Source organism: Ochotona curzoniae, unplaced genomic scaffold (genome assembly GCF_017591425.1).
Source record: "Ochotona curzoniae isolate NIBS_2020 unplaced genomic scaffold, NIBS_Ocur_1.0 contig_883, whole genome shotgun sequence".
NCBI classification, from domain to species: Eukaryota; Metazoa; Chordata; class Mammalia; order Lagomorpha; family Ochotonidae; genus Ochotona; species Ochotona curzoniae.
This window is the reverse complement of record NW_024466599.1, coordinates 31,500,467-31,524,495: the sequence shown is the minus strand read 5'-3', so window position 1 is coordinate 31,524,495 and position 24,029 is coordinate 31,500,467. Positions and strand designations below refer to the sequence as shown.

At 43.7% G+C, this 24,029-nt stretch overlaps 2 protein-coding genes across 3 annotated transcripts in view; one reads left to right on the top strand and one right to left on the bottom strand.

The window, feature by feature from the left end:
• Positions 1-3,429, top strand: part of PREPL (prolyl endopeptidase like) — a 52,075-nt gene extending 48,646 nt beyond the window's left edge. For both annotated transcript variants that reach the window (XM_040993170.1, XM_040993169.1), the window contains 5 exons: positions 58-274; positions 1,392-1,541; positions 1,949-2,072; positions 2,835-2,908; positions 3,266-3,429. In XM_040993170.1, the coding sequence (XP_040849104.1) occupies positions 58-274; positions 1,392-1,541; positions 1,949-2,072; positions 2,835-2,908; positions 3,266-3,355 (655 nt within the window). In that variant the 3' untranslated portion in view covers positions 3,356-3,429. The remainder of the gene's footprint in view (positions 1-57; positions 275-1,391; positions 1,542-1,948; positions 2,073-2,834; positions 2,909-3,265) is intronic.
• A 315-nt stretch (positions 3,430-3,744) lies between these two features.
• Positions 3,745-24,029, bottom strand: part of SLC3A1 (solute carrier family 3 member 1) — a 28,038-nt gene continuing 7,753 nt past the window's right edge. Inside the window, exons 4-10 of the mRNA XM_040993171.1 lie at positions 23,117-23,242; positions 15,734-15,853; positions 13,110-13,234; positions 12,124-12,319; positions 9,595-9,762; positions 8,603-8,719; positions 3,745-4,348 (exon numbers count right to left, since the gene is read on the bottom strand). Of these exons, the coding sequence (XP_040849105.1) occupies positions 3,908-4,348; positions 8,603-8,719; positions 9,595-9,762; positions 12,124-12,319; positions 13,110-13,234; positions 15,734-15,853; positions 23,117-23,242 (1,293 nt within the window). The 3' untranslated portion in view covers positions 3,745-3,907. The remainder of the gene's footprint in view (positions 4,349-8,602; positions 8,720-9,594; positions 9,763-12,123; positions 12,320-13,109; positions 13,235-15,733; positions 15,854-23,116; positions 23,243-24,029) is intronic.

Here is a 24,029-nt window from a genome sequence, read left to right as displayed (position 1 = left end):
TGAACTTCATGACTAACATTTTCTTTCCACTGAAACTTTTTTGCTCTTTCATTTCAGGGGTGGTGGCGAGTTAGGCCTGCAGTGGCATGCTGATGGCCGCCTAACTAAAAAACTCAACGGCCTGGCTGACTTAGAGGCTTGCATTAAGACGCTTCATAGCCAAGGCTTTTCACAGCCAAGCCTAACCACATTGACCGCTTTCAGTGCTGGAGGGGTGCTTGCGGGAGCATTGTGCAATTCTAATCCTGAGCTCCTGAGAGCCGTAACCTTGGAGGTGAGTTCACTGTTCTCATTCTGAAAGCAGTAGAGAAGTGTGAAGCAATGGGCTAATCCAAGACAACAGTCCTTTACGGTTTTGCCATGGCATAAGAGTTTAACAAAGCTTTGAAGTTTTAAACACAGAATGGTAGCTCTAGAATTTTTTAAATTATTTTATTTGCTTTGATTGGAAAGACTGTGAGAGCAATATCAACCTGGCCCAAACCAAGAATCCAGAATTTCTGGGCTCTGACATGTATGGTAGGGCCCCAAGTCCTGGAGCCATCATTGCTGGCCCCCAGGCGGTGGGTTAGCAGGAAGCAGATGGTAACTAGGTGATGCTAATGTGGGGTGTGACCCCCCCGAACAGCATCTGAACACTCGCTGCCCCCCACCCACAGAACTGTTTTAATCCAGTTATTTTCCTCTCTGATCATGCCTTGCTTTGTATTCATGAAGGAACATCCCTGTTAGAATAATTCCTACATTGTATTTTTAATTTTTTAAATATTCACCAGATGTTTTTGTATAGCAGCTGCACCTTTTCACAATCTGACCAAAAATGCCCAAGTCCTCCAAGTTCTCCACCTCATCACCCAGACTTTATAAAAAAAATAATAGCCATACTATGAGTGCGAAACAGTGGTGTGTTTTATAAGAGAAAAGAGCTGGTGGTGTAGTCTATTTGGTAAAATCGCGGCCTGCAACACGAGCAGCACATACGGGGGTCCCTGTACCCAGCTAGAAGACCCAGATGAAGCTTCTGGCTTTGGCCTGGCCCCGCCCTAGCCATTGACAGCTCTTTGGGCAGCCAGCCAGCTGATGGAAGGTCTTTCTCTGTTCACTTTGCCTTTCAAATAAAATAAGTTTAACTTACATGTATATGATCAAAAGGTAAAAATATCAAATTGAAAAAAGTTGTAAAAGTAGAAGGTAAACCATTTCTTGTTACGTTAGTACTTAAAGGCAGCTAGAAACCACAGGCCCAAGTTAACAGTGGGAGTTTGGCTCCTGAAACTGTACTGGGGATCACGGTTGTTCTGCTGTGTCTGTGTGTGTGTGATTGAAGTATATTTCTGAAACTCATTTTACCAACTTCTTAATTAAAGTGTAAGTTTCTTTGGTGTTTTCAGGCACCTTTCTTGGATGTTCTCAACACCATGATGGACACCACACTTCCTCTGACGTTAGAAGAATTAGAAGAATGGGGGAATCCTTCATCTGATGAAAAATACAGAAACTACATAAAACTTTACTGTCCCTATCAAAATATTAAGCCTCAGGTAGTAAAAGATGGTCATACTGTGTTAGCCTGAAGTCATGGGAAAGGCATCCATGCAGGAGACTTAACCTGAGCTGAGCTGTGGGAATCACTGGGGCTACAGAATGATTTTTTTGACAATATGCAGTACTTAGACTCACCCACCTCTGCTCATGTTCCATGTTTGTTTCAATGTAATTCCTTGGGAATAGAATTAATCATGTCTTAATTAGTAAATTATGTAAGGCCATGCCTCTCTTTAATGAAAAAAAGGCTATTTCAGGCTACAAATATTCTAAAACTACAATGCAGTGGTTCTCAGAAATATTAAATGAGAAGAAAACGTCTAGCACTTAGAAAAACTAGACATAAATATTTTGCCTAATCCTGAAGAAATAATGAACTCCACATCTGTTTCTTTTGTTTTAGCATTATCCTTCAATTCACATCACAGCATATGAAAATGATGAACGTGTACCTCTGAAAGGAATCATGAACTACACAGAGAAGCTGCAGGAAGCTGTTGCAGAGCACGCCAAGGACGCCGGGGAAGGTAGGAGGCCACCTAAACGCCAGGATCGTGGCTAAGTGGACTAGAGCCCTCTGCACACAGCCCACCGTGATCTGATTCAGGCCACAGACCATCCTGGGCCCCGATTCAGGGCAGGTGATGCTGTGTCTGTTGACTCTTCAGTGAGAGTACATATACCCAGAACTACCTCACCTGTCTTTCAAGGGACAATACTAAAGTACTAAACAGGAGATTTACTTACAATATATGCTTAATACACTGACCTAAATCTTCACTGAACAGTATTCTTTGAGCTGTTTTTCCTAGTACTGTCTCAAAGACAGATCGCAACGCTTTTGTTTTGGAGCAGCAGTGCCCCAGCTAGCTAGCACTGCCCCAGATCTAGCAGTTTCTTCTAGATCTTTCATTAGATAACAGCTCTTCCTTTCTGCCTTGAAACTCAGAGGACATTCTGGGTTCGGCTGTGGGAGGAACACACCTAGAAGTGAGTCTGTACTCAGCCTCTGTCTTAGTCTCATTGGGCCCATTGCTGTGGTTGGCGTTTCCGGCTCCCAGAAGCCGAGGGTCTCCCTCCCAGGTCGCAGCCTCGCATGGCGGTGCTGCACTCTCTTCCATCCCGCGTCCTCAGCCAGCCGGATGCCGCCTCTTGCTTTCCCTGGGTCAGAAGCTGCTCTTCTCCCTGCCCCGCCATGCCTCCCTTCTTACCATTGCTAGGGGGAGGATTTGAACAGTGTATCCAAGAGGAGAGGAGATTCTAATTGTTTCAATTGTTGATTCTTTCAGGCTATCAGGCCCCCAATATTATTTTAGATATTCAGCCTGGAGGCAATCACGTGATTGAAGATTCTCACAAAAAGGTACGTTCTGAGTTGCCTCAGACTGGCAGATGGCCCAAGTGTCTGCCAAGATGTGTGCTATTACCTTTCTAAAAGGCTCTGGGAAGACCTGCTCCCGGCCGCCAGGTCTGTAACTGACACCCAGGAGGGAGGAGGGATGCTGATCACCAAGAGCAGAAGCTCCCCTGTACTTGACCATGGGCTCTGAGTGTATAACTGAGTGCTCATTGCCGGACACCTCCTTCCTCTGTCCTAAGTGAAAAAACTCTTAGCATCAACTGTTACCTTTTGTGTTAAGTGAAGGGGAGCAGAAGAAAAACTTCAACACTGGAGTTCTACCACATAGTCATTCTAATTTCTAAAATGTCTTTCTTTTAGATTACAGCCCAAATTAAATTCCTATATGAGGAACTTGGACTTGACAGCACCAGTGTTTTCGAGAATCTTAAGAAATACCTAAAGTTCTGAACTTCCACATTCAACTGGGAATCGAAAATACAGTAAAGTGTTTTATAATCTTATTTCCAGTTAGGTTAGCAAAAGTGAGATTTTTTTAAATTATTAAATTTTTTTTTTAATTTGCTACTCCATTCAGAGTTTGCGTACTATAGTCTCACCAGCGAAGGCATTGATGCACATGTCGCTTAACCTGGACAAGGTCAAACCACGCTCCTTAGAAGGACAGAGGGAGGAAGCGGGGCCAGCCCACCCGGGGCTCCCTTCAGAACAGCTTTGCTTGTGCCTGTTTACTTTGAACAGTTTACAGATTCGCGTCCTGCCTGTGTGCCTGTCAACATTTAGAGATTACAGTTTCGGTGAGTGCATCTTAAGAAAAAAAGATTCACATGAAAGTTCACTGGTTTTCTTTGAGACATTTTACTGTTCTTTCAAAAGATTTGGGAAGTTTTTCCTAAAGCAGTGAAGTGTAATCTACAGAAGTACCTCATGGCCATTCCTCTGCGGATGCATACGGCACTGCAGGTGGCGGGTCGTCTCCCTCTGTCTCGTAGAGGGGCCTGCCTAACAGGAGCTGTACAGAATGTTGAAAACACTGGAGTAGCATGCGCGATTGGAAATAAAACATCTGTCCCTGAAAGCTGACTGGCGATGAAGGAGGTTCTTTGTTTTGTGCTCCAGGATGACTCCTCTTCCCTTCTCAAGGTAAATGCCACTCGTATCGACTTCACTGCCGTTGGAGGCAGAGTCGGTGCTCAGCCGGATCCTCAGTCTCGCAGGGAGTCCTGAAATCATTTCCTGTAGGTTGAGCAGTGTTGATTCTCCAAAATTGAGAACCACAATAAAGACTCTGTCTATGCCGTCCAGCTCTCTGGTGTACGCGAAAACACGGCTGTCATTCCTCAGATGACAGAACCAGCCCCTGCTGAGCAGCAGTTCGTTGGCGTGCAGTAGACTTAAATCCTGATACAGCTTCAAAGTTGACCTGGGCTGGGTCTCTTGGGCCTGTTTTTTAAAACAAGAGTATTTACATAAATTTTGACTTTAGGACTTTTAAAAAACATTTTTATTATGTGATAAAAATTTCCCAAAATTTGCTCCATTTTGTCCCTAAAAATATCAGACTGTAAGCATTGATCAGCCGATAGTAGTTTGAACAAAAAACTGATAGAAAAGGCAAATTTTCAGGTTTTCAACTTGTCTGGGAATCATTAACCCTATCAAGGCTGCTGTAGAGACCAAGTGTGACTCCACTTTAGGAATCCCAAAACATGGATATCTGTCTTGCCTTCAAGTTGCTCTATACTATGTTGTTAACTGCCAAATGCCAAAAAGAAAAACAGCCGCCAAAGCAGTGAATTTGAATCTGGACATTTTTTGTTAGTGTAGGCTGCTATTACGCAAAGACCATGTAACTTCCACAGACATCTATTTCTTGCATACCCTAATGATGGAATGGGAAGTTGAAAAAAGCTGCCTGAATTAGATTTTCGTTTTTTCATGAAAGGAGCTTTGAGTTTATATAAAATGTACATAATTTAATGTTTTGTTCATTAAACATCTCAAGTGATTTCCCATTATTATATGTCTCCATACATGTCACTTTAATAGCAGGATAGACTCCTCTGAATGCTTACACCACACTTCACCATTCCTTCTGATTTTAACATTTGCATTTCTAATGTTCTCACATTTTTTTATTCTCTCCCCATATTTTGTATTTATTTAAGGTAGATTGTCAATTATGTCAGAGTATGGACACATGATAAATAATGCCAAATTATTCTTCATAAAAGCTGTTGCCAAATCAAAGGTAATGTTCATTGCATTGTACTCTTGCCAGCCGTGTTTCCTGGGTTGGGAGGGGTGGTGGTGGTGGTTCTTGTTCTTTAGAGATGAGTGCCTACTGTGTGGTCCTCAGTGATTATCTAGTATATATGTTTGTTCTGTTGATCAGGTACTCAAGTATTTATCTCACAATGTCTGTAGCCTTAGATAATGCATGACAAGCACATAGTTCAGTGCCACTCAGCAATGTCCGGGATGTGTTGGTTACTATAGTTGTCTACTTAGTTTGTCACTCTCTAGAAAGTAGGTTGATGTCTCTCCCTATAATTGTGGATTTGTTAATTTTGCATTTCTCAGAGTAGTTGTTTTATACATTTTGAAGCTATTGTTAAGTGCATAAAAGATTGATTTTTAGTGGAATGTTCTTTTTTCAATTTTTTGGAAATTGCCTTTGTCTCATAAATGCTTTTCATATTGAATTCTATTTTGTCTGCTATTAAATATTTCCAAGCCTGCATTTTGTAACTTTATTTTTTGACTGGAAATTGCACGTATACTGTATAAAAGTGAATTCCAAGAATATATACAATAAAGATTTTCTTCAGCCAGTTCATATCTTCCCATTTCCCTTCCCAAAGATAACATTACTGTATTTGTGTTTTCACTTTTATATATAATAGTAAATAATCACCTTTGGCCTATGCAGACAAACTTATGTAAGCAATTTTTCTTTCCTTCTACAGATAGTAGCATGTTATCACTCTGTACTTTTCATTATTATTATTTAATGCATATAGAAATGGTCTCATGGCAGTATGGGCTAGTCTCTTAATCTCATTCTTTTTAAAAGCTGCCTACTGGTCCCAGAATTGATGAAGCTGGTTTCTCTTGATAAAACAATGCCCTCATTTCCAGGTTCTGCTGTGCAAAGCCAACTGCTGCAGGAGAAGTCCTTGCGCATGATACTGCGCATGTGCACATGTCCTGGTTCCAACCACCCAGGAAGAGAACGGCTAGGGCACAACGTGTGGATACTTTATTTAAATAACCAGAGCTGGATTATGGGCTTGCCTTTCCATGCTATTTGCATGCTAGATTTTTATTTGACTTCTTTCCATGTCCTTTGCTTTAGCTATGTCTCCTCTTTTGGATTTTGCCTTGTTATCTGAGTGTTTTTATTTCTCAAGAAATGAATTTTTCCCATTCATATTTGTGATTACCTGAAGCATTTTATCTGTATCCTTTAAAGATTTATTTATTTGTGAGGGAGGGAGCAAGCATGCTGTCCATCTGCTGGGTTCATCCCCCACATGGCCTCAACAGCTGGGACTCAGTGGGGCCCAAGCACTGTGGCCTTCCTCTGGCCTGTTAAAAGTCAGATCACTCGAGCCAGCATCCATATGGGATACTGGTGTTGCCAGACTAAATCCACTGAGCCCCACATCTGATCTTTCATTTGCAGTTAATCTGTTGTGTGGGGTTTTTCTCCTGCAGAAAACACTTTTTACTGGGTGACTTACTTAACATTTTCTTTGTCCATATAATGACTACTGTCTAAAATTATCATGACAGCTCTAAGTTTTTCCTCACTGTCGAAACTGCACTACTAGAAATAACATATTAGGTGTTGTCCTGTATGGCAGGCACTTGCTATATGACCCAGGAACTGGATTTAATAGTCACATTGGCCTCTCAGTAGCTGAAACGTAGGTGGAGGGAGTGGGGAGAGATATATGCTAGGCCAGGCTAAAACCAGGAGCCAGTAATTCTACCCAGGTTTCCCACATAGAAGGCACATATCCCAGTGCTTGAGCCATCATCATCCAAAAGCATCAGAGGGAAGTTGGATCACAAGTGGAACAGGTCTTGATCCTACACAGTCCAGTATGAATGCCAGGGTCCCAAATGGGAGCTTAACCCTCTATACCATATCACCTACCCCCATAGAATTACTTTGTCCTTATATAAAACAAGAAAATTAGAATTCTTCCTCTTCCGTTCAGGCACTCGCACTGTCTGTCGAATCTATCACAACTTCCTATTTAGAAATTAATAATCACTTGGCCTGGTGCAATAGTCTAGTGGGGCTAAAGTCCTCGCCTTGCACATGCCAGGATCCCACATGGGTGCTGGTTCACATTTTGGCAGCTCCACTTCTCTTCCAGCTCCCTGCTTGTGGCCTGTTGAAGACGGCCCAGAGCCTTGGGACCCTACACCCGTATGGGAGACCCGGAGGAAGCTCCTGGCTTTGGATCAGCACAGCACCAGCCGTTACGCTCACTTGGGGAGTGAATGATCGGATGGAAGATCTTCCTCTCTGTATATCTGACTTTGCAATAAAAATAAATCTTAGAAAGAAACAGATCTTCCATCTGCTGGTTCACTCCCCAAATGGCTGCAATGGCCAGGGCTCGGTCAAGTGGAAATCTAAATCTTCCTCCAGTCTTCCACATGGGTAGCAAGGACTTCCACTGCTTTTCCCAGACAACTTGCAGGGAGCTAGATTGGAGGTGGAGCCACTGGAGCTGGCGCCCATATAGGATGATGGCACCACAGGCCATGGCTTTACTTGCTCCACCACAATGCTGGGAATGTTTATCACATTACAGTTGGGTTTTCTTTGCATTCTGCAGTGTTCTGTGAGAAATGGTGTCTGTCTCTATGGTCTTGGCATTCCTCAAAGGCAGTATCATCCTCTTCCTCGTCTGCTCCCCTTCAGTGGCCTGCTGTTCACAGTTGTGAGCAGCTCACCTGGTTTGTCTTTGGGATCCAGGGCTCTTTTCCTGGCTATAATGATGAGTTAGTGCAAGTCCCGCCAACTCCCCTGGCCTCCAGTGTCTGCTAGGTGGGAGTGACTTCTGAGAGCATTTCAAGGGAATTGGGAGGCATCAGAACTAAGTCTTTGTTGATTTTTGGTTTTTTTTTTTCTGCACAAGGCACAAGTTTGACACTTTTCAAGCTTTGAAAATTGAGTCCAATACATATAATCACCAAATTGGCCCCAGATTGTTTTTTCCTAAATTATACAGCCAGTTACTGTAACTTGCAAAGTTTCTGCAATATTCTTACCTGAACCTATTAGATTTATTTTCCCTTGTGTGTTAACTTCCAGTTCCTATGCTTTCATTTCTTGCAATGCTGATTTTTACAGTCTTTTAGAAATTAGGTGAATATTCATCTGTTAGTGGCATCATTCATTTCTGAGGCTATTATGAATATATTGTATTAAAATGGTATTGTTTGAGACTTATGATTGTGTTCTTGATTGCAGCTTCCCACTAATGTGCACCCTGGAGGCAGTGGGGTAGCTCAGATAGCTGGGTTTCTGCCACCCACAGTGGGAGACCCAGATGGAATTCCCTGCTCCTGGTTTCAGGCCAGGTTCAGCCCCTTCTATTGGGACATTTGGTGAGTGAGCAGATGGGAGATTTTTCTCTGACTAGAGAACATGAAGTCATTCTTGGTACTTACAGCAACATTCACGGTGTGGTAATCCTGACCAGTGGGTAGCCAGGTGTGATTGCCTTCAGAAAACCCAGCGTTGGAGCTGTTGTCCCACTGCATTGGTGACTTGGAGAGAAGCGTATTCTGTCAAGGAAGAGGAAGCAATGTGCTTATCAACAGAAATGGTCTTTGATCCTGATTTATGTCTGAATTGCTTTTTTAGATGGTGCTTGAACTACAAGTTTTTGTGATTAGAAGGCTTTAATGTTTAATACATAAATCACGTGCACACTTTTTAAATTGGAAAATGGCTCATATTGTCTTGGGGGAGTAAGCTAAACCAGCCGACCTTCCAGTGCATGCTTGGAATCTGCATTTTCATTGAGAATGTGCTGTGAACAACTCATGTCACTTCAGGAGCACTGCTATTTGCAAGTGAACCTGGATTCTTTCCTACTCATTTATCCGGACTGATTGTTCCATATAGGGTTATACACACAAATGTAAACTGATACCTTAACCTGGTAGGAGGGACTAGAGAGCTAATCCTACAAACCAGAGGCCCAAGCAGTCACCTGCCCAGCAGCACAGTGTCGAGAACTGCAGCCACAAACAGAAGAAAAACTGAAAAACACACACAACTCAGAAGTTATGGTTGTATTTGTACTAGTGTAACCCAAGGTTTAGGAGACCTAATAAGCACAAAAGGAGATCTCCTTGTTTCAAGTACAAGGCAGGGAGTAATATTCCAAATGAAACTACTTGCTCTCAAATTTTAGTATGCCTAGGAATCAGCTGAAAAACATCTTTAAATTACAGCTTGCTGGAGGGGGTATGGGAAAACCAGCAACTTAAATAAATTCCCCCAACCACCAAGAATACTGGGAGTTCTTATCTGACTATAAGAAAAGTAAAACCATTAAAAAAAAAAAAAACATGGTTGAACAATAGAAATAATAAGTTCTCTGATTTGGCACAGCCACAAATTCTTGGTTTTATAGGTGTTGCATTAAACTTACAGTATCATAGCTTTCACTGAGATCTGTGGCTAAAATATTTCCCATTCCTATCTCTTCTCCGTAGTAAGTTATGGGAGTTCCAGGCAGTGTGAAAAGCAGCATGTTCATGATGTTGACGTACTGGTTCCCCAGCCGAGAAGTCAGCCGCGTAATGTCCGGTCCACCAATCTGAAAGGCAAATACTTTTGAGAACACAGCTCTGTCCATGCTTCTCTGGAAACTTTACCCTATGTCACAGAGTTCACTAGACAGATGGCTGAGGGGACTTAGGACTTTGGTATCAGCAAGCCTAGCTTTGCTTGCTAACCTTACTTGATATGTAACTGATTTACTGATAACCAGCAAAATGGTCATGACCATTTACTTCCCAATAATAACGCGATTAAGGTAATTTAAAGATTTATTTTTATTATTTTTTCATTGGAAAGGCGGATATACAGAGAGGAGAGACAGAGAGGAAGATCTTCCGTCCGATGATTCACTCCCCAAGTGAGCGCAACGGGCCGATACTATGCCGATCCGAAGCCAGGAGCCTCTTCCGGGTCTCCCACACGGGTGCAGGTTCCCAAAGCTTTGGGCCGTCCTCGACTGCTTTCCCAGGCCACAAGCAGGGAGCTGGAAGGGAAGCGGGGCTGCCGGGATTAGAACCGGCGCCCATATGGGATCCCGGGGGTGCAAGGCGAGGACCTTTAACCACTTGCGCCACCGCGCCGGGCCCGATTAAGGTAATTTAGAAGTGCATCAACATGTACCCTCACGTTCGGATAAGAGAATTGAGCTTCCTCCAAAGAAAGGACGAAGAAATGTGAAAGGGATGGATAGCAGAAAGATGGCTGATTCTTCTATTCCCTGTTGTGACTTTTACCTTTTAGAACTTGCTGGGAATCATTAAAATCAGCTTTTATTAAAAAAAAAATGTACATAGTCCTCTAGGAAATTGTACAGTATTTTCTATTTTTGTTAAATATTTCTATGTTAAATACTGTGGTTACACATTTCAACATCCAATCCTACATAACAACACAACTCAATGCCACATGCATATGCTGAGCTTGGTAGTTTAAAAAGTACCTTTACACCTGTATTATCTTCCTCCCTTCATAACTAGGTTGTCAGGTAATATCTGCATTTCTAAATGATGAAAGGAATTGTGAAAATTTGTCACTACATGAGAGAGAACCTGCCTTTGAATTTAAATCATAGAAACAGACCTTGGAGCTAGCCTTTTGCCTCAGCAGGTTAGGTCACACTAGAGACACCCACCGCCAATACTGAAGTGCCAGCTGCTGTGTACTTCCAGATCTACTTTCCTGAATAGGCCTGAAAGGCATGAGATGATGACACTTGGGCCCAAACAATTCCTGGCTTAGCCCTAGCTATCACAAGCATTTGGAAGAGAACCAACAAAGGGGAGATATTCTTGTCTCTCCATCAAATATTTTTTAAAAAGGGACATTGCTGCAGTTTAGGACAAGAGAGTGCATTTTATCCATTATACATATTAAAAATGATCTGGTTTTCATAGGTCACTGTAAAATATTTTTCTGTTATTACAGGCAGAAGTTTTGTCGAATTTTATCTCTTTCATAATTGCTTCCCTCCTTCATTCCTTTTCAGTAAATATAGTTGAAAGTTCTCCCATCCACTAGGATCCACTCCAGATGCCCCCAACAGGGCCAGGGCTGACAGCTGGGCACCCCATACAAATCGCCACCCAGGTGGGAGGTGGGCGGCAGTGACTTTTACTTGCACAGTCACTTGCTGCTCCCAGGGGACACACTGGCAGAGTTGGAATTGAGAAAAGGTGGAACTCAAGCGCACATAATTAGAATTGTGCAGATACTCAAGACTGAAAATGAATCTAATCTCTGGCTAAACTTGAGGCTCCATACAAGCCCACAGCGGCCAGGAATGCAACCCAGATGTGTATGACTGGAATCCCTCATGGTTGCACCGGCAGGAAGCTGGAATCAGGAGCCAGGGACTGCACACAGCCATCTTTCCAACAGGTGGATGACCGCACCACAGGCAGTTACTTCGATTACTCTTCACTGAAGAGAAAGGTGACCAATCTACAGGCATGTTAGACCTTCTCACTCAACAAGGAAAGCACAGCCTCTGCTTTAAAGGCTGCAGCATGGAAGGGAACGTCTTCTCCACAGTATCTGATAGGCCTTTTTCACTGCATTCTTCCCAACAAAATGGTGACCTGTCACTGTTTTATGTTCACAAAATAAAGTTATCCCTTCTCCATTCCAAAATCCTCTTTAATCCAAGTAGGATCATAAACTGAGGTGTGTGCAAAGAGTGGCTTGATGCCCATTTCCTTCACCACCCCACCCCCTCCACCCCCGCATGGGCTTGTACATTCCTAAGAATAAACAAACACTCAGTAAATATTCATTTAGCTGGCTAGCCACTGTCTGCTTGATGTCAAGAACCTGTCAGGCCTGAACACTAACCAATCACCAAGTGAAGCAGAGTTCAAGATCATGTAGGGGTAACAAGTGCAGCAGCGTAAGGACTCACCATCCAGTTAGGCCATTTTCCTTCCGGCATGTTTTCCATCCAGGTTGTGATAACCTCATACACAGTGTTTCCAGAAAGAGTGTCTTGAGTAGTGAAATAATTGTTGAAAGGAAAATCGGCTTCTTGGACAAATGACAATCCATAGTATTTCATGGTCCTGTCAATGCTCTCCTCAAAGGCTTCTGTCCCCAGGAACCTGTAAGAGTTGGCAGCGTTCAGCATCCTCAGGACCTGTCAGGACACTGGGAATCCACTCCAGCTGCTTACATCTAGCTTACAGGATGTGGGAGTTACATGCACGCCATTTACCATACAGGGCTAGGGCTTGCTAAAAAAAAAAAAAAAAAAAAGGCAGATGGCCAAAGAATGTCATGCTGGGTCACCTGACAATAACTCATTCTCATAAAGCCAGAGACTAATGTAATACAAGGTGTGCCTAACAGATAAGAAACACACTTCTTGGGGCAGGAATTTGGGGTTGACATACCACTTCAAATAGCTGCATCCCATATCAGTGTGCCTGGTTCAAGTCCCATTCCCCCTGCTTCCAATCCAACTCCTTGCTAATGCACATCCTAAGAAACAGCAGCTGATGGCTTAAGTGTTCGAATCCTTGCCATCCACAAGGGAGAGAAATTGAATTTCAGGATCCTGGCTTTGGTCTGGCTAACCCAGATTGTTCTGGGCATTTGTGATATGAAGCAACAGATGCAAGGTCTCTCTCCCTTCTGTCTTTCAAAATTAGTTCACACAAATTTACACAAAACCTCTGTGTAACAGTACTATGATTAGCAATTTTATACAAAAGAAGAAACTAAAAATACAGTTAAACAACATGAGGACATACCAGGCTCTGGCATAAATAAATTGGAATAAACTTAAACTGTAACAATGCAGTTTTGTTAAATCACCCCTTGAGCCCCTTTGTATGTCTGGTCATGCAGATGAGACTCTGTGCCCATCAAGGCAAGTATGGCGGGGGTCACCTGTATCTGCCAGGCTCCCTGCTGTGCTGGTCCATGGTCTGCCGGAAGCTGCGGACAATGTCATGCATTCCCTCCTGGGTAGTGGTGAAGTCGTGGTACAGCTCTGAGTAGTGTGTCACCGCAGCCTTTAAACACCAGGACAGCAGGGTTAGCACCATCTCCCGTGTCCCCTGCCCCCGCTATGGCTCTGTACGCATGGGGACAGTCTCCTGAGGGCTTCAGCTGAGCCACACACATGTCCAGGGGTGGACCTGGGACCTCCAGTGTCCCCGGAGTTTGTGGATAGAGGGAATACAACTGTGAGTACTTCAAATTATGCTTAAATTATTAGCATTGTAAGTCTGTTTCTAAACACACATCTCTAACAATCACATACCTATTTAGCTAAATTTTATTAACATCAGTACACTGATTACAAAAGTATTTTAACACAGTCTTCTGAAACTTGTCTAAATGTTTTAAACAATTCAAAGAAAGCAAAACAAATTATCTAAATGATTCTAGAACTCATTCGTGTCATATCACCCATTTAAGTGAGTCCTATCCTTTCATCTCATCGTTACACACTTTGGGGTTTCAGTCCTCTTTTCCTGATCCCCATTTCGTGCCCTTCTGAGATCACAGTGGTCTCCTTCAGTCGAGTGAAAGGTAACTAGCACAGAAACCAAGGACAGAGCTCCTGGACGGGACCTGGACGGGACCTGACAGGCTGGGCAGTCAGACCCGAGACGTCGCCTGCTGAGGAGGTACCCTGCACTAAGGGAGCTGCTCTTGCTAGACAGACTCAGCTGTTTTTGTCAGAACCACAGGCCTTCTCCTCAAACTGTTCTCTAAGTTCTTGGGTGGCACACAGAACCCATCATTCCACTCATCTGTCATGACTGCAAACATACCTACCTCACGGCAACGCATAGTCAGCAAGGTTATTTCACGTTTCTCCAAGAAAAGCTCTTCCTCTTCAGAACAGACTAATACATCTTTCTCTTTATTTTTCCTTTTTATTGGAAACCATGTGCAAAAGCCTTTGGTTCATAACAGGCTCTAGTAATTAATTTTACACACCAGCTTCTTTAGTTGATTGCTTCATTTTAACGAGGTTATAAGTACTCATAAATATACTCCAAACAAAACCTAGAAGCTTTGTCTTAACTTTGGTTAAAGGATTGCATACCATCTATAATAATTTAAAATTTTATTTACTGTTAACATCGCTAAGATTTACTCATATTGCTGTGGGCCCCGGTAATGCATCCATGACTGAAAGGTAGCATTCCGGGGGTAAGCATACAACGCCATCATTTTGGAATGCACGTTAGGACTCCTGGCTACTTGCCCATTGGCAATAGAGTGACTAGAGAAAGGTGACCAGCCAGCAACACGAGGGAGTGTTGGGAAGCCCTGATGTGCAATGCAGGAGCTCAGAGTCGGGTGAGACAGCCTTCCCTTGAAAGCTTCTCCTCTGTAATGGCTGCAAGTTAAACAGAGATTTGCTAAATGGAGACCATGAAACATCTCTTAGGATATTAAGAGAGTTAAATCAAGTATCAGTTCAACAGTGCACAACACAGGAGATGCTCAGCAAGGCTTTTCCCTTCTAGCAATGTGCCCTTTAACAACTAGAAGATTGTTGGGGAACTTAACTTTCCTTACATGAGCATGAGTGAGATGACAGAAACTTTGTCATCCTCTATTTGTGGTTCTTGATAGAGTTGCCACTGTGTTCTTAGAAACCCTGTCACTGGGGCCCAGCGGCGTGGCCTAGTGGCTAAAAGTCCTTGCCTTCAACGTGCCAGGATCCCATATGGGCACTGGTTCTAATCCCAGCAGCTCCACTTCCCATCCAGCTCCCTGCTTGTGGCCTGGGAAAACAGTCAAGGACGGCCCAAAGCTTTGGGACCCTGCACCCATGTGGGATACCCGGAAGAAGCTCCTGGATCCTGGCTTCGGATCGGCATAGCACCGGCCGTTGTGCTCACTTGGGGAGTGAATCATTGGATGGAAGATCTTCCTCTCTGTCTCTCCTCCTCTTTGTATATCTGACTTTCCAGTAAATAAATAAATCTTAACAAGAAAGAAAGAAAGAAAGAAACCCTGTCACTGGTGCCAGTGCTGTGGTGCAGTGTGTCATGCTGCTGCCTGTGACACCAGCATCCCATTTAAGTGACGGCTCAACTCCTGGATACTCCATTCCCGATCCAGCTCCCTGCTGTTGAGCCTGGGAAAGCAACAGAGGATAGGCTCCTTCCCCCACGTGGGAGACCTGAGAAAAGCTCTTGGCTGTTCACTTCAGACCAACCCAGCTCTGGGGATTACAGCCATTTGAGGAGTGAACCCATGGGTGGAAGATCTTCCTCTGGGTGTAATGCACACTTCCAGTAAATCTTTTCTAAAACATAAAGAAACCTTTGTCACTGACAGGTTCCCCAAGGGGTTCCTCACTGTGAGAAGAACCAGTGCAAGCAAATACAGCATATTCCTTTGAGACGCCTCTGTATTTCTAAGGAAAATCATTCAAAGTACCTCCTTTGGACAGAGCATAATTCATCTTTGTCAATGCTATCTCAGGCTACAAAACACATTTCTGACATTTTCAGAAAAAGCAAGACCATTTTTTAAACTGTTACCGGGATTTGTGATGTGTTTACTTGAGTCTCATCTCTCAGATGTTCCGCTTCTAGGAGAAACTGAACAGCATTGAAACTGAAGCCATCGACACCTTTGGTGAGCCAGAACTGTATTATTTCCTAAAAGGAAGAAGCAAAGTGATTGGTTACAATACCTATACCTTACTGTCATGTTCATCAGTGTCAAACGGCCTCCAGCATCAGATGACTCCACACAGAAAGCACAGCTCCCACGTAGCCTATCTTTATCTATTTACAGATGAACTCTTAGGTGACTGTAATTAGGGGCTCCCACCCCTCTCCTGAATTTGGCTCCAAAATTCACAGAGTCCACTCAAAATTAAATAATGAAACCACATTGAATGATAAGGCTCAAGAGAAACCTGGAAAGTATCTCATCTTCACACCCAGTTCAGCTGTTAAATAATTCACTCCTTAGCAGGAAGGCAAATAAGAGGTGAAGGGCTTGGGTGTTAAAGGATTTCCTACTAGAATATGAAAATAGAATCAACCATCAGCCAAGAAATAAGGGGAATAGTGAAGGTATGGTGGTAAAACAGGCAAGCACTGTGTCAAATACAGACAGTAGATTAACTGTGTTATTCTTAGAAGCTACTAGCCTGCTATCTTTAATTTCACAATGAAACTGATCCCCAAATAGCCAAGTACCCAGATTCTCATTCATTATTCTGTCCCCTTTGGTAGAATTCCTCCCACAGTTGTGTGATGGAGACCAGATCGGTCACATGAGAGTTGCTGCCCCACTCTCTTTGACACTCCTTGTTCCATTCAGCCTGCTCCTGGCCTGAGCCCCAGTCATTGTCCATGTGCCAACAAATCCCAGACTTGGTCTGTGAGCCAGACCTCTTCCTGAGTTCCACATTCCTTATAGCACTGGACATCTCAGAACTCAAACAACAAAGATTCCAGCAGATTCCACTGTCTTTGTCCACTGGGAGGCAGGGGCCCTCCGGCACCTCCTTGCGCCCTCTTTTTCCTTCCTTTCCCAGTAGCCAAATGATGCAACAAAGACATCCTCCTGCTTCCTGCAGCTCCCACTGCGGTAAATGGCACTGCCCTTCACCTGGTATTGCAACGTAAGCTCCCTAGGGCGTAACGGCTTCTCTCCACCCCTACACCACATTTTCTGTGCATTGTCACTGTATTTCTAGCCAGATGGCTACACCACACTCCTTTCTGAACCTTCTGCAAATCCCTTCAAAACTGGATTGATTTTTCAAAATGCATATAAAAATGTTCTCTTGCCTAAGACCTTTTAAACTCCAGCCTTTATTGGGACTTTCAATACTGCTGATGTAGTCCCACTAGATAACCCACAAAATTTGCATGTGTATGTGCCTGCACACACACAATACCATGTCCCAGACATGCTGGAATACTCCTAGCACTTTTAATGTCCCATCATTTTTCTTGCACTCCACTTGTATACAGCCTGTGCCCCCTCCACTGCCTCATTCCTATTCATCCATCAGGTAGCACTGCCCTCTTTGCAAACCCTTCTCTGAGTGTTCTCTGTGCCCAGGCCAGGCATCTACTGACAGACCAACTGACACACCCTACTGGAGCTGTGTTTCTGTCCCTCCTGAATAGAAAACCCTGACATACACATGTGTTTATCTTACCAATGACCTTACCCTAAGGACAAGGTCAACAGGTTACCCTGTGTTGTCAAGAATGAAGGATTCTAATACAGGGCCTCACATATAGGAGGTACACTAAATGGTGTCATTTTTTCAAGTGCAGAATTGATGTAAAAAGCAGTTGCTGAACGACTTCTGTTGTGCCTTGAGTTTGTCACTAATAGTGCCAGTCTTGGTGAGAGCAGAGCCACCTGTACATTCATGTCTTTACACCCTCACCACTGTGACTCACCTAGTCTACCCAAGGACCCAGCACCCCACAAGGCCGATCCAGGATCACTCTGATTCCCAGACTTGAGGCTGGACTCCCTTCCTTGCTCTGCTGCTAACTCACAGGACCACTCCAACCCGCATTTAGCAAATAAGGGATCTGTCAAGCAAGAGAAAGCCAACATGACTAGGAAACTACAAACTCCATGTACAAATATGACCCCTTGCTTCCTCTGAGAAGGTACCTTGACTGCCTCGGGAAAAGGCATTCAAGGCCAGCAAGGTCCAGGTACAGCTTCCTGCAGGCTACTGGGAAAGGAAGGAAAAAGAGGGCGCAAGGAGGTGCCGGAGGGCCCCTGCCTCCCAGTGGACAAAGACAGTGGAATCTGCTGGAAATGTAGAGGAAGAACGCTTGGGCTCCCTCGGGCCAAGTTAATGTGTGGGCAGGGGTTATTCCAAATACCTCCTCACCACAAGCTCTGGGCTGCAATTACTAACCCACTTAACTGTGTTGCAGAGATAAATGGTGCTGGGGGAGGGTGTGGGGTCCTCCCCTGTGTGGGGGGTCCCTCCAAAGCCACCTGACAGTGTCTAACCAGGGGAGCCAATGAGTCATCTCCAGAAGGGCGTTCATCGAGGACACCTAGAGAAGCAGGATCCTGGTTGTACATGCCATCACTGGGATGCCAGCAAGAGGACAGCTGCGTGAATCTAGAGAGCAAGGAACGTGCTGGCTGACACCATTTTGCAGGATTTATCACATTTGCTTAAATGCCTCTAGCCAATCCATCACTGTTGTCTCAAGGAGTATGGGGAAATGGGCTGTCTGAAAAACCAACAGGTTTACATGCGGATTTGTGAATTATCAACTGAAAACATCCTTGATCAAACCCAGAAAAAGAAAGCACAAAGAAATAGTTTGCCTTGGAGCAGGTGCGGAGGTGTGGTCAAGAGTGCGGATTCAAGTTCCAAAGCCTGAGTCTGATTCCTGTAGCATTGTTCAATGAGGGCTAGTCTGCTCTACAGACTTCCTTCTCTACAAAAACAGTCACACAATCTCATCAGTAACACTTGCTCTAATGAGGTGGTGTGGCTGTCCTCCCTCCCAGGATGCAGAGGCCTTTGGGAGGCTGGGTGTGGCTTCTGCCCTTATCCCCCTATTACCCCAGACACAGGAAGGAAGAAAAAAAGAGAATGTGGAAATGGTGATCTCACCCACCTTCCTGTAGCCCTTGACCCTTATCACCCTAATCAGCTATGTAAAAATCATCAAAAATAAAAATTAATAAAGTATATTATAAAATAGTATGTGTGGATTTCCAGCATACAAACACAATTGAAAAAAAAAAAAAAACAAAAAAAGACTTGCTCTAAGCCTGATGTAATTCAGATAAAGCACCGAGTACACAGCAGCCCAACAGGCGTGTGGGGGGAGAGGAAGGGAAGCCATGGGTACATGCATGAGCCCTTGTGATAGAGAAAAGGAAAGCCTATATTCCACCCGAGGAGCTTCAACTAAACCCCCTTAATCAGCTGGCCATGCCTCACACCTCCCATCCATCCTCTACTCACCAACAGAAGGCCACCCTCCCAAGAGATCCCAAAGCAACTAAATTCTGGAAAACCACAGTAAAAAATGATTTGAAAATCAGAGTCTATATAAGAATAGATATAAAGGCTGGCACTGTGGTACAGCAGGCTAATTCACCTGCAAGCGCTGGCAACCTATATGGGCACAGGTCCATGTCCTGACTGCTCTACTTTCAATCCAACTCTCTGGCTTATGGCCTGGGAAAGCAAGCAGGGATGACTTTGAAAAGAATAAATTTTAACAGAAGAGCAAGACTTTTCCTGTGAAAAACGGCAAAACATTCAATACCTAAATAAATGGAAAGATATCCCACGTTCATAAATTAGAAGACAACATTGTTAATATGGCAAAAAGACTCCACAGATTCAACACATCCCATCAAAATTGCAGCAGGATCTGCCAAAATTGAAAAAAATCATCTGAAATTCATGTAGAAATACAAAGGACTAGGGCCCAGTGCAGTAGCCTAGCAGCTAAAGTCCTCGCCTTGCATGTGCCAGGATCCCATATGGGCGTCGATTCATGTCCCAGCGGCCCTACTTCCTATCCAGCTCCCTGCCTGTGGCCTGGGAAAGCAGTCAAGGACGGCCCAAAGCTTGTTACCCTGCAATTGTGTGGGAGGCCTGGAAGAGACTCCAGACTCCTGGCTTCGGACTGGCGCAGTTCCAGCTGTTGTGGCCACTTGGAGAATGAATTATTGGAGGGAAGATCTTCCTCTCTGTCTCTTTCCCTCTCTGTATATCTGACTTTCCAATAATAAAAAAAAAAAAATCTTAAAAAAAAAAAGAAACGCAAACGATTCAAAATAGTCAAGCAAGCAATATTAAAACAAGGACACAGTTGTAGAATTTACACTTTCCAATTCCAAAAGTTACTACAAATCTAGAATAATCCAAGACAGTGTGATACTAACACAAGAACGGACGTATGGATAAATGGAACAGAATAAGAAGCCAAAAACAAGCTCATATGTTTATGCTCAACTTACTTCCAACAAGAGTTGAAAGATGATTTAATGGGGGGAGAAGGAATGATCTTTTTATTGAAATATGTTGCTGGGATAATGGACAGCCACATGAGAAAGAATATAGATGCACCCTTGCTCTCAAACTATACATATAAAAAAAGAAATGGATCACAGACCATCTAAAATGAAGGAGCTAAAACTATGAAACTCACAAATCATTTGCAAAGAATATATTCAAGCTCTATAAAGAACTGTTAGAACCCAACAAGAAAAAGGCAAATGATTTTGTCTATAGATTCTTCTACAGTGAAGACAAAAAAAAAAATGAGCTATAAGCACAAGAAAAGACGTTCCAAAATCCATTCCATCAGGGAAGTGCAGATATCACACACCATAAGGCACCGCTTTTCACCCAACTGGGAGACTCTGATGAAGACAGCAAGCAGTACTGGTGAGCAGGGAGAAAAACTGGGTGGATCCCCTGCACACTGCTGGGAGTGCAAGATGGCTGAGCTGCTTGGGCAGTTACCCACATATACAGACAAAACTATATAAATACACATATAGCATATGAGTCAGTGTATATGAAATGTCCTATACATAGGCAAATCAGCAGATTGGTGGTTGCTAGGGCCGGTGGGGATAGAACAAAGGGGCCGTGGGGAGGGACTGCTAATCAGTGTGCGGCTTCTCTGGAGGATGATAAAAATATACTGAAATTAGTGGTAATGGTTGTATGACTCTGTGGCTGTACTAATTATACACTTGGAATTACACACTTGCAAGGAGTGAATTTTGTGGCATGTGAATGAGATCTTAATTTTAAAAAAAATCACTCAAAAATGAAACAAAAAAAATCAACTAGGAATTCTAGCAACCCTGCTGACTCCACTGTGGCCGCCTGCACCCTCTCTTGTCGGCTCCCTTTGAGCACCCCAGCCCTCTCTCTGTTCTCTGCTGGAGTCTCCTCCCACATGCCCACTTCAGAGCCCTAGCCCTGCTCCCCTGAATTCCCACCCTTCGTGGTCTCTACAAAGACAAGAACAACAATAGCAACACTACAGCCAGTCTCTATTGTGAACTATGCACCAGGTTACGCTGGAGCTGTCCCCACCGCATAGATGTGAGCCCATCGGGGCTGGCAGCAGAGGACTGGGTAGCAGCTCAGCATGGGCCCCCTGCAAGAAGCTCAGCTGCCACCTCCTACTTCCTGGGCCTCAGCTCTGTGCCGCTTCTCCTCACTCACTCCAAGCATGCTACTGGCAGGACTGCCAAGTACAACGCAGGACACCCAGTTAAGTTTTAATTTTAGGCAAGCAACAAGTGCATTCAAGAGTACAAGGATGTCCCAAAATATTGCAAAATTCAATGATTACCTGCCAAGTTAAGGTAAGCACCTTCTACTGGCACTCCTGTGCCCTTCTCCTTGGCATTCACCACCACCTACATGTAATCTCTTGCTTAGTCGTCTCCTGCCCCGTCAGTACATTTGTGAGTCTTTGAGGGCAGTGCTGCCTTTATTCCCTACTGCCTGGTTAGCACTCAGAATGGGGTCTTGAATCCAGTAAGCAATACGTTTTAATCTTTACTGAAGTGCTGAGTCTGAATTCTCTAGCTAACCTTCCCAAAGGACCTCTGAGACAAATACTGCCATCAACTTGGTTCCTAGATAAGAGATCAGACACACAGAACAGCCAGAGAATTCACCCAGAGATGAAATGCAGGAGCTGAATCCCAAAGCCCAGACTGACTCCCTCCCAGCACCAGCTCCGTGTCACATGCCAGGAGGTAATGCAGAGTGTAGAATACAAGTTTCTGTCCCCCTTTCCACTTAGATTATTTTGGGTTAGATGAAGGAAGAAGACACCAACACATCTAACTACACTGATCTCAAGCCAACTTAACCTCAGAATTTAATTACACTGCTTGATTCTGCCTACATGGTTACCATTCAATACAACCACTTAAGTTTCCACTAATGCAACAGCCAGAAACCCTGAGCGGTCCACAGGAACAGAACAGTAAACTTCCTTCAGGACTAGGGAGAGGAGCTTTCTCTGGTCCTTTCTCTGGTCCCAACTCTGGATCCCCACCCTCTCTTGCAATGACCATCAGGGTCACTCCAGAGCCCCGCCTCCCCCCCCACACACACACAAATTAGACTAGATAGGCAGAGAACAACAAGGAAAGCTTAGAACCAGACAGGAAATGGTCAGCATGGACTCACAAATACCTTACTAGGTAGGACACAAAGGTTACTCCTCACTAAGGTATTGAAGATTTCTCTGCACACCCCTCCTAAAACCGTTCTGCACCTCAGTTGTTGACATATGCCTTGTTAGAGTTATAACCCACTTTAGACTATCCTAAAATCTGCTAAGTTCAGCAAAATTATGCTTCAACATTATAAACTGCTAAATACTAAAATGAAAATAGACATGAAACAGTCTGAATAGTACCCTATAGCCATTTTAAGGTGTATAGAAGCCGGTTCTGCATATAAACTAAAATTGAAATGTCAATGAAGTAGTCACAGGATGTGGTTCAGAACTCGCATTTTTTTTTTTTAACATATTGGTTACTCAATACCATGTCAATTAATTCCATAATGTTGTAAATTGCCATTGATGTTATCTTGTGGCTTTAAATTGATCAGGATGGTATTCTGCCAGCTCTGCTTTCAGACCAGAGATGGTCTCCCCAAGAAACTGCTGAATTAACCAGGACAATAAGATGCTGAACTCTATGCTGGGTATACTCTTGCAATGAAACAATCTTGACTGAATTTGAAATGTAATACAGCAACAAGGTGGAAGAATCCACCATGGGGTAGAGATTTGGGGAGGGGTTGGGGATCCCCAGAGCCTATGAAACTGTCACATAATGCATAAAAAATATATATATTTTTAAAAAGTTTCCACTAATGGAGAGGTCTGTGTGGTGTCGACACTCACCTTTATTTCCTCTTGAACGTCTAGGTTGCGTAAGTTTAAATCAGGCTGCTCTTTCAGAAACTGGTGAAAATAGCACTGGTTTCGCACTTCATCAAAATGCCAACTGGAGTTGCCGTAAACACTTAACTAGCAAACAAAACAGCAGAGCAGTTATTTAGAATTATTCATTGGGTGGTAGTGCCCACAAGGGAATTACCAGTATCCTCCCAGGTCCCTTGCAGGCAGAGTGTGCCAATCCAGGGAATCTTCCTCCTAGGAAGAACAGTGCCACACAAACACGACTCAGACATTTGAACAACAGAAACGATTCACAGCAATCTTAACAGCAAACCACTGCTCAAACTCAAGACAAGGCCACGTTCTTAAACAGACATTATTAACAGATTTTCTTCAGTCCCCTGTCCAGGCACTCTACTCCTGTTTGCAAAGAAAAACAAATGGTGGTCAGCGTAGGGGAAACATACATTCCACTGGTCTTAAAGACTGAAGCCAGATATACTGAATATTTAACACGGCCCCAGAGAAGTAAGATCATTCACTTAAAAACTACTGGCTCTCACAAGTAAGACATTCAGCAATTTCATGTGTGAATTTAGTCTGCCAATCTGTGAAACTGGGATTAAAACCTAACTTTAGAGGAACAAAGAGTGAACTAATGAGCAAGAAATAGCACAGCCAGGCACACAGGAGTCACTGAGTAAACATTTACTATTATCATTATTATTATTTTAGACTGGAAATCGAAAAACGAAGCAGGTAAAACCACGAGGACTTGCTGCTTCCTGTGTGGGGCTGCTCGGTGATCCCTCTCATGGAATCTAAACGCCAGGCTGCCTGAGGAGAAGCTCATGTCACCAGCCTGGTCGTTTCTAAATGTCTTAGGTCAGTCATCTACAGGTTGATGCCCAGGACG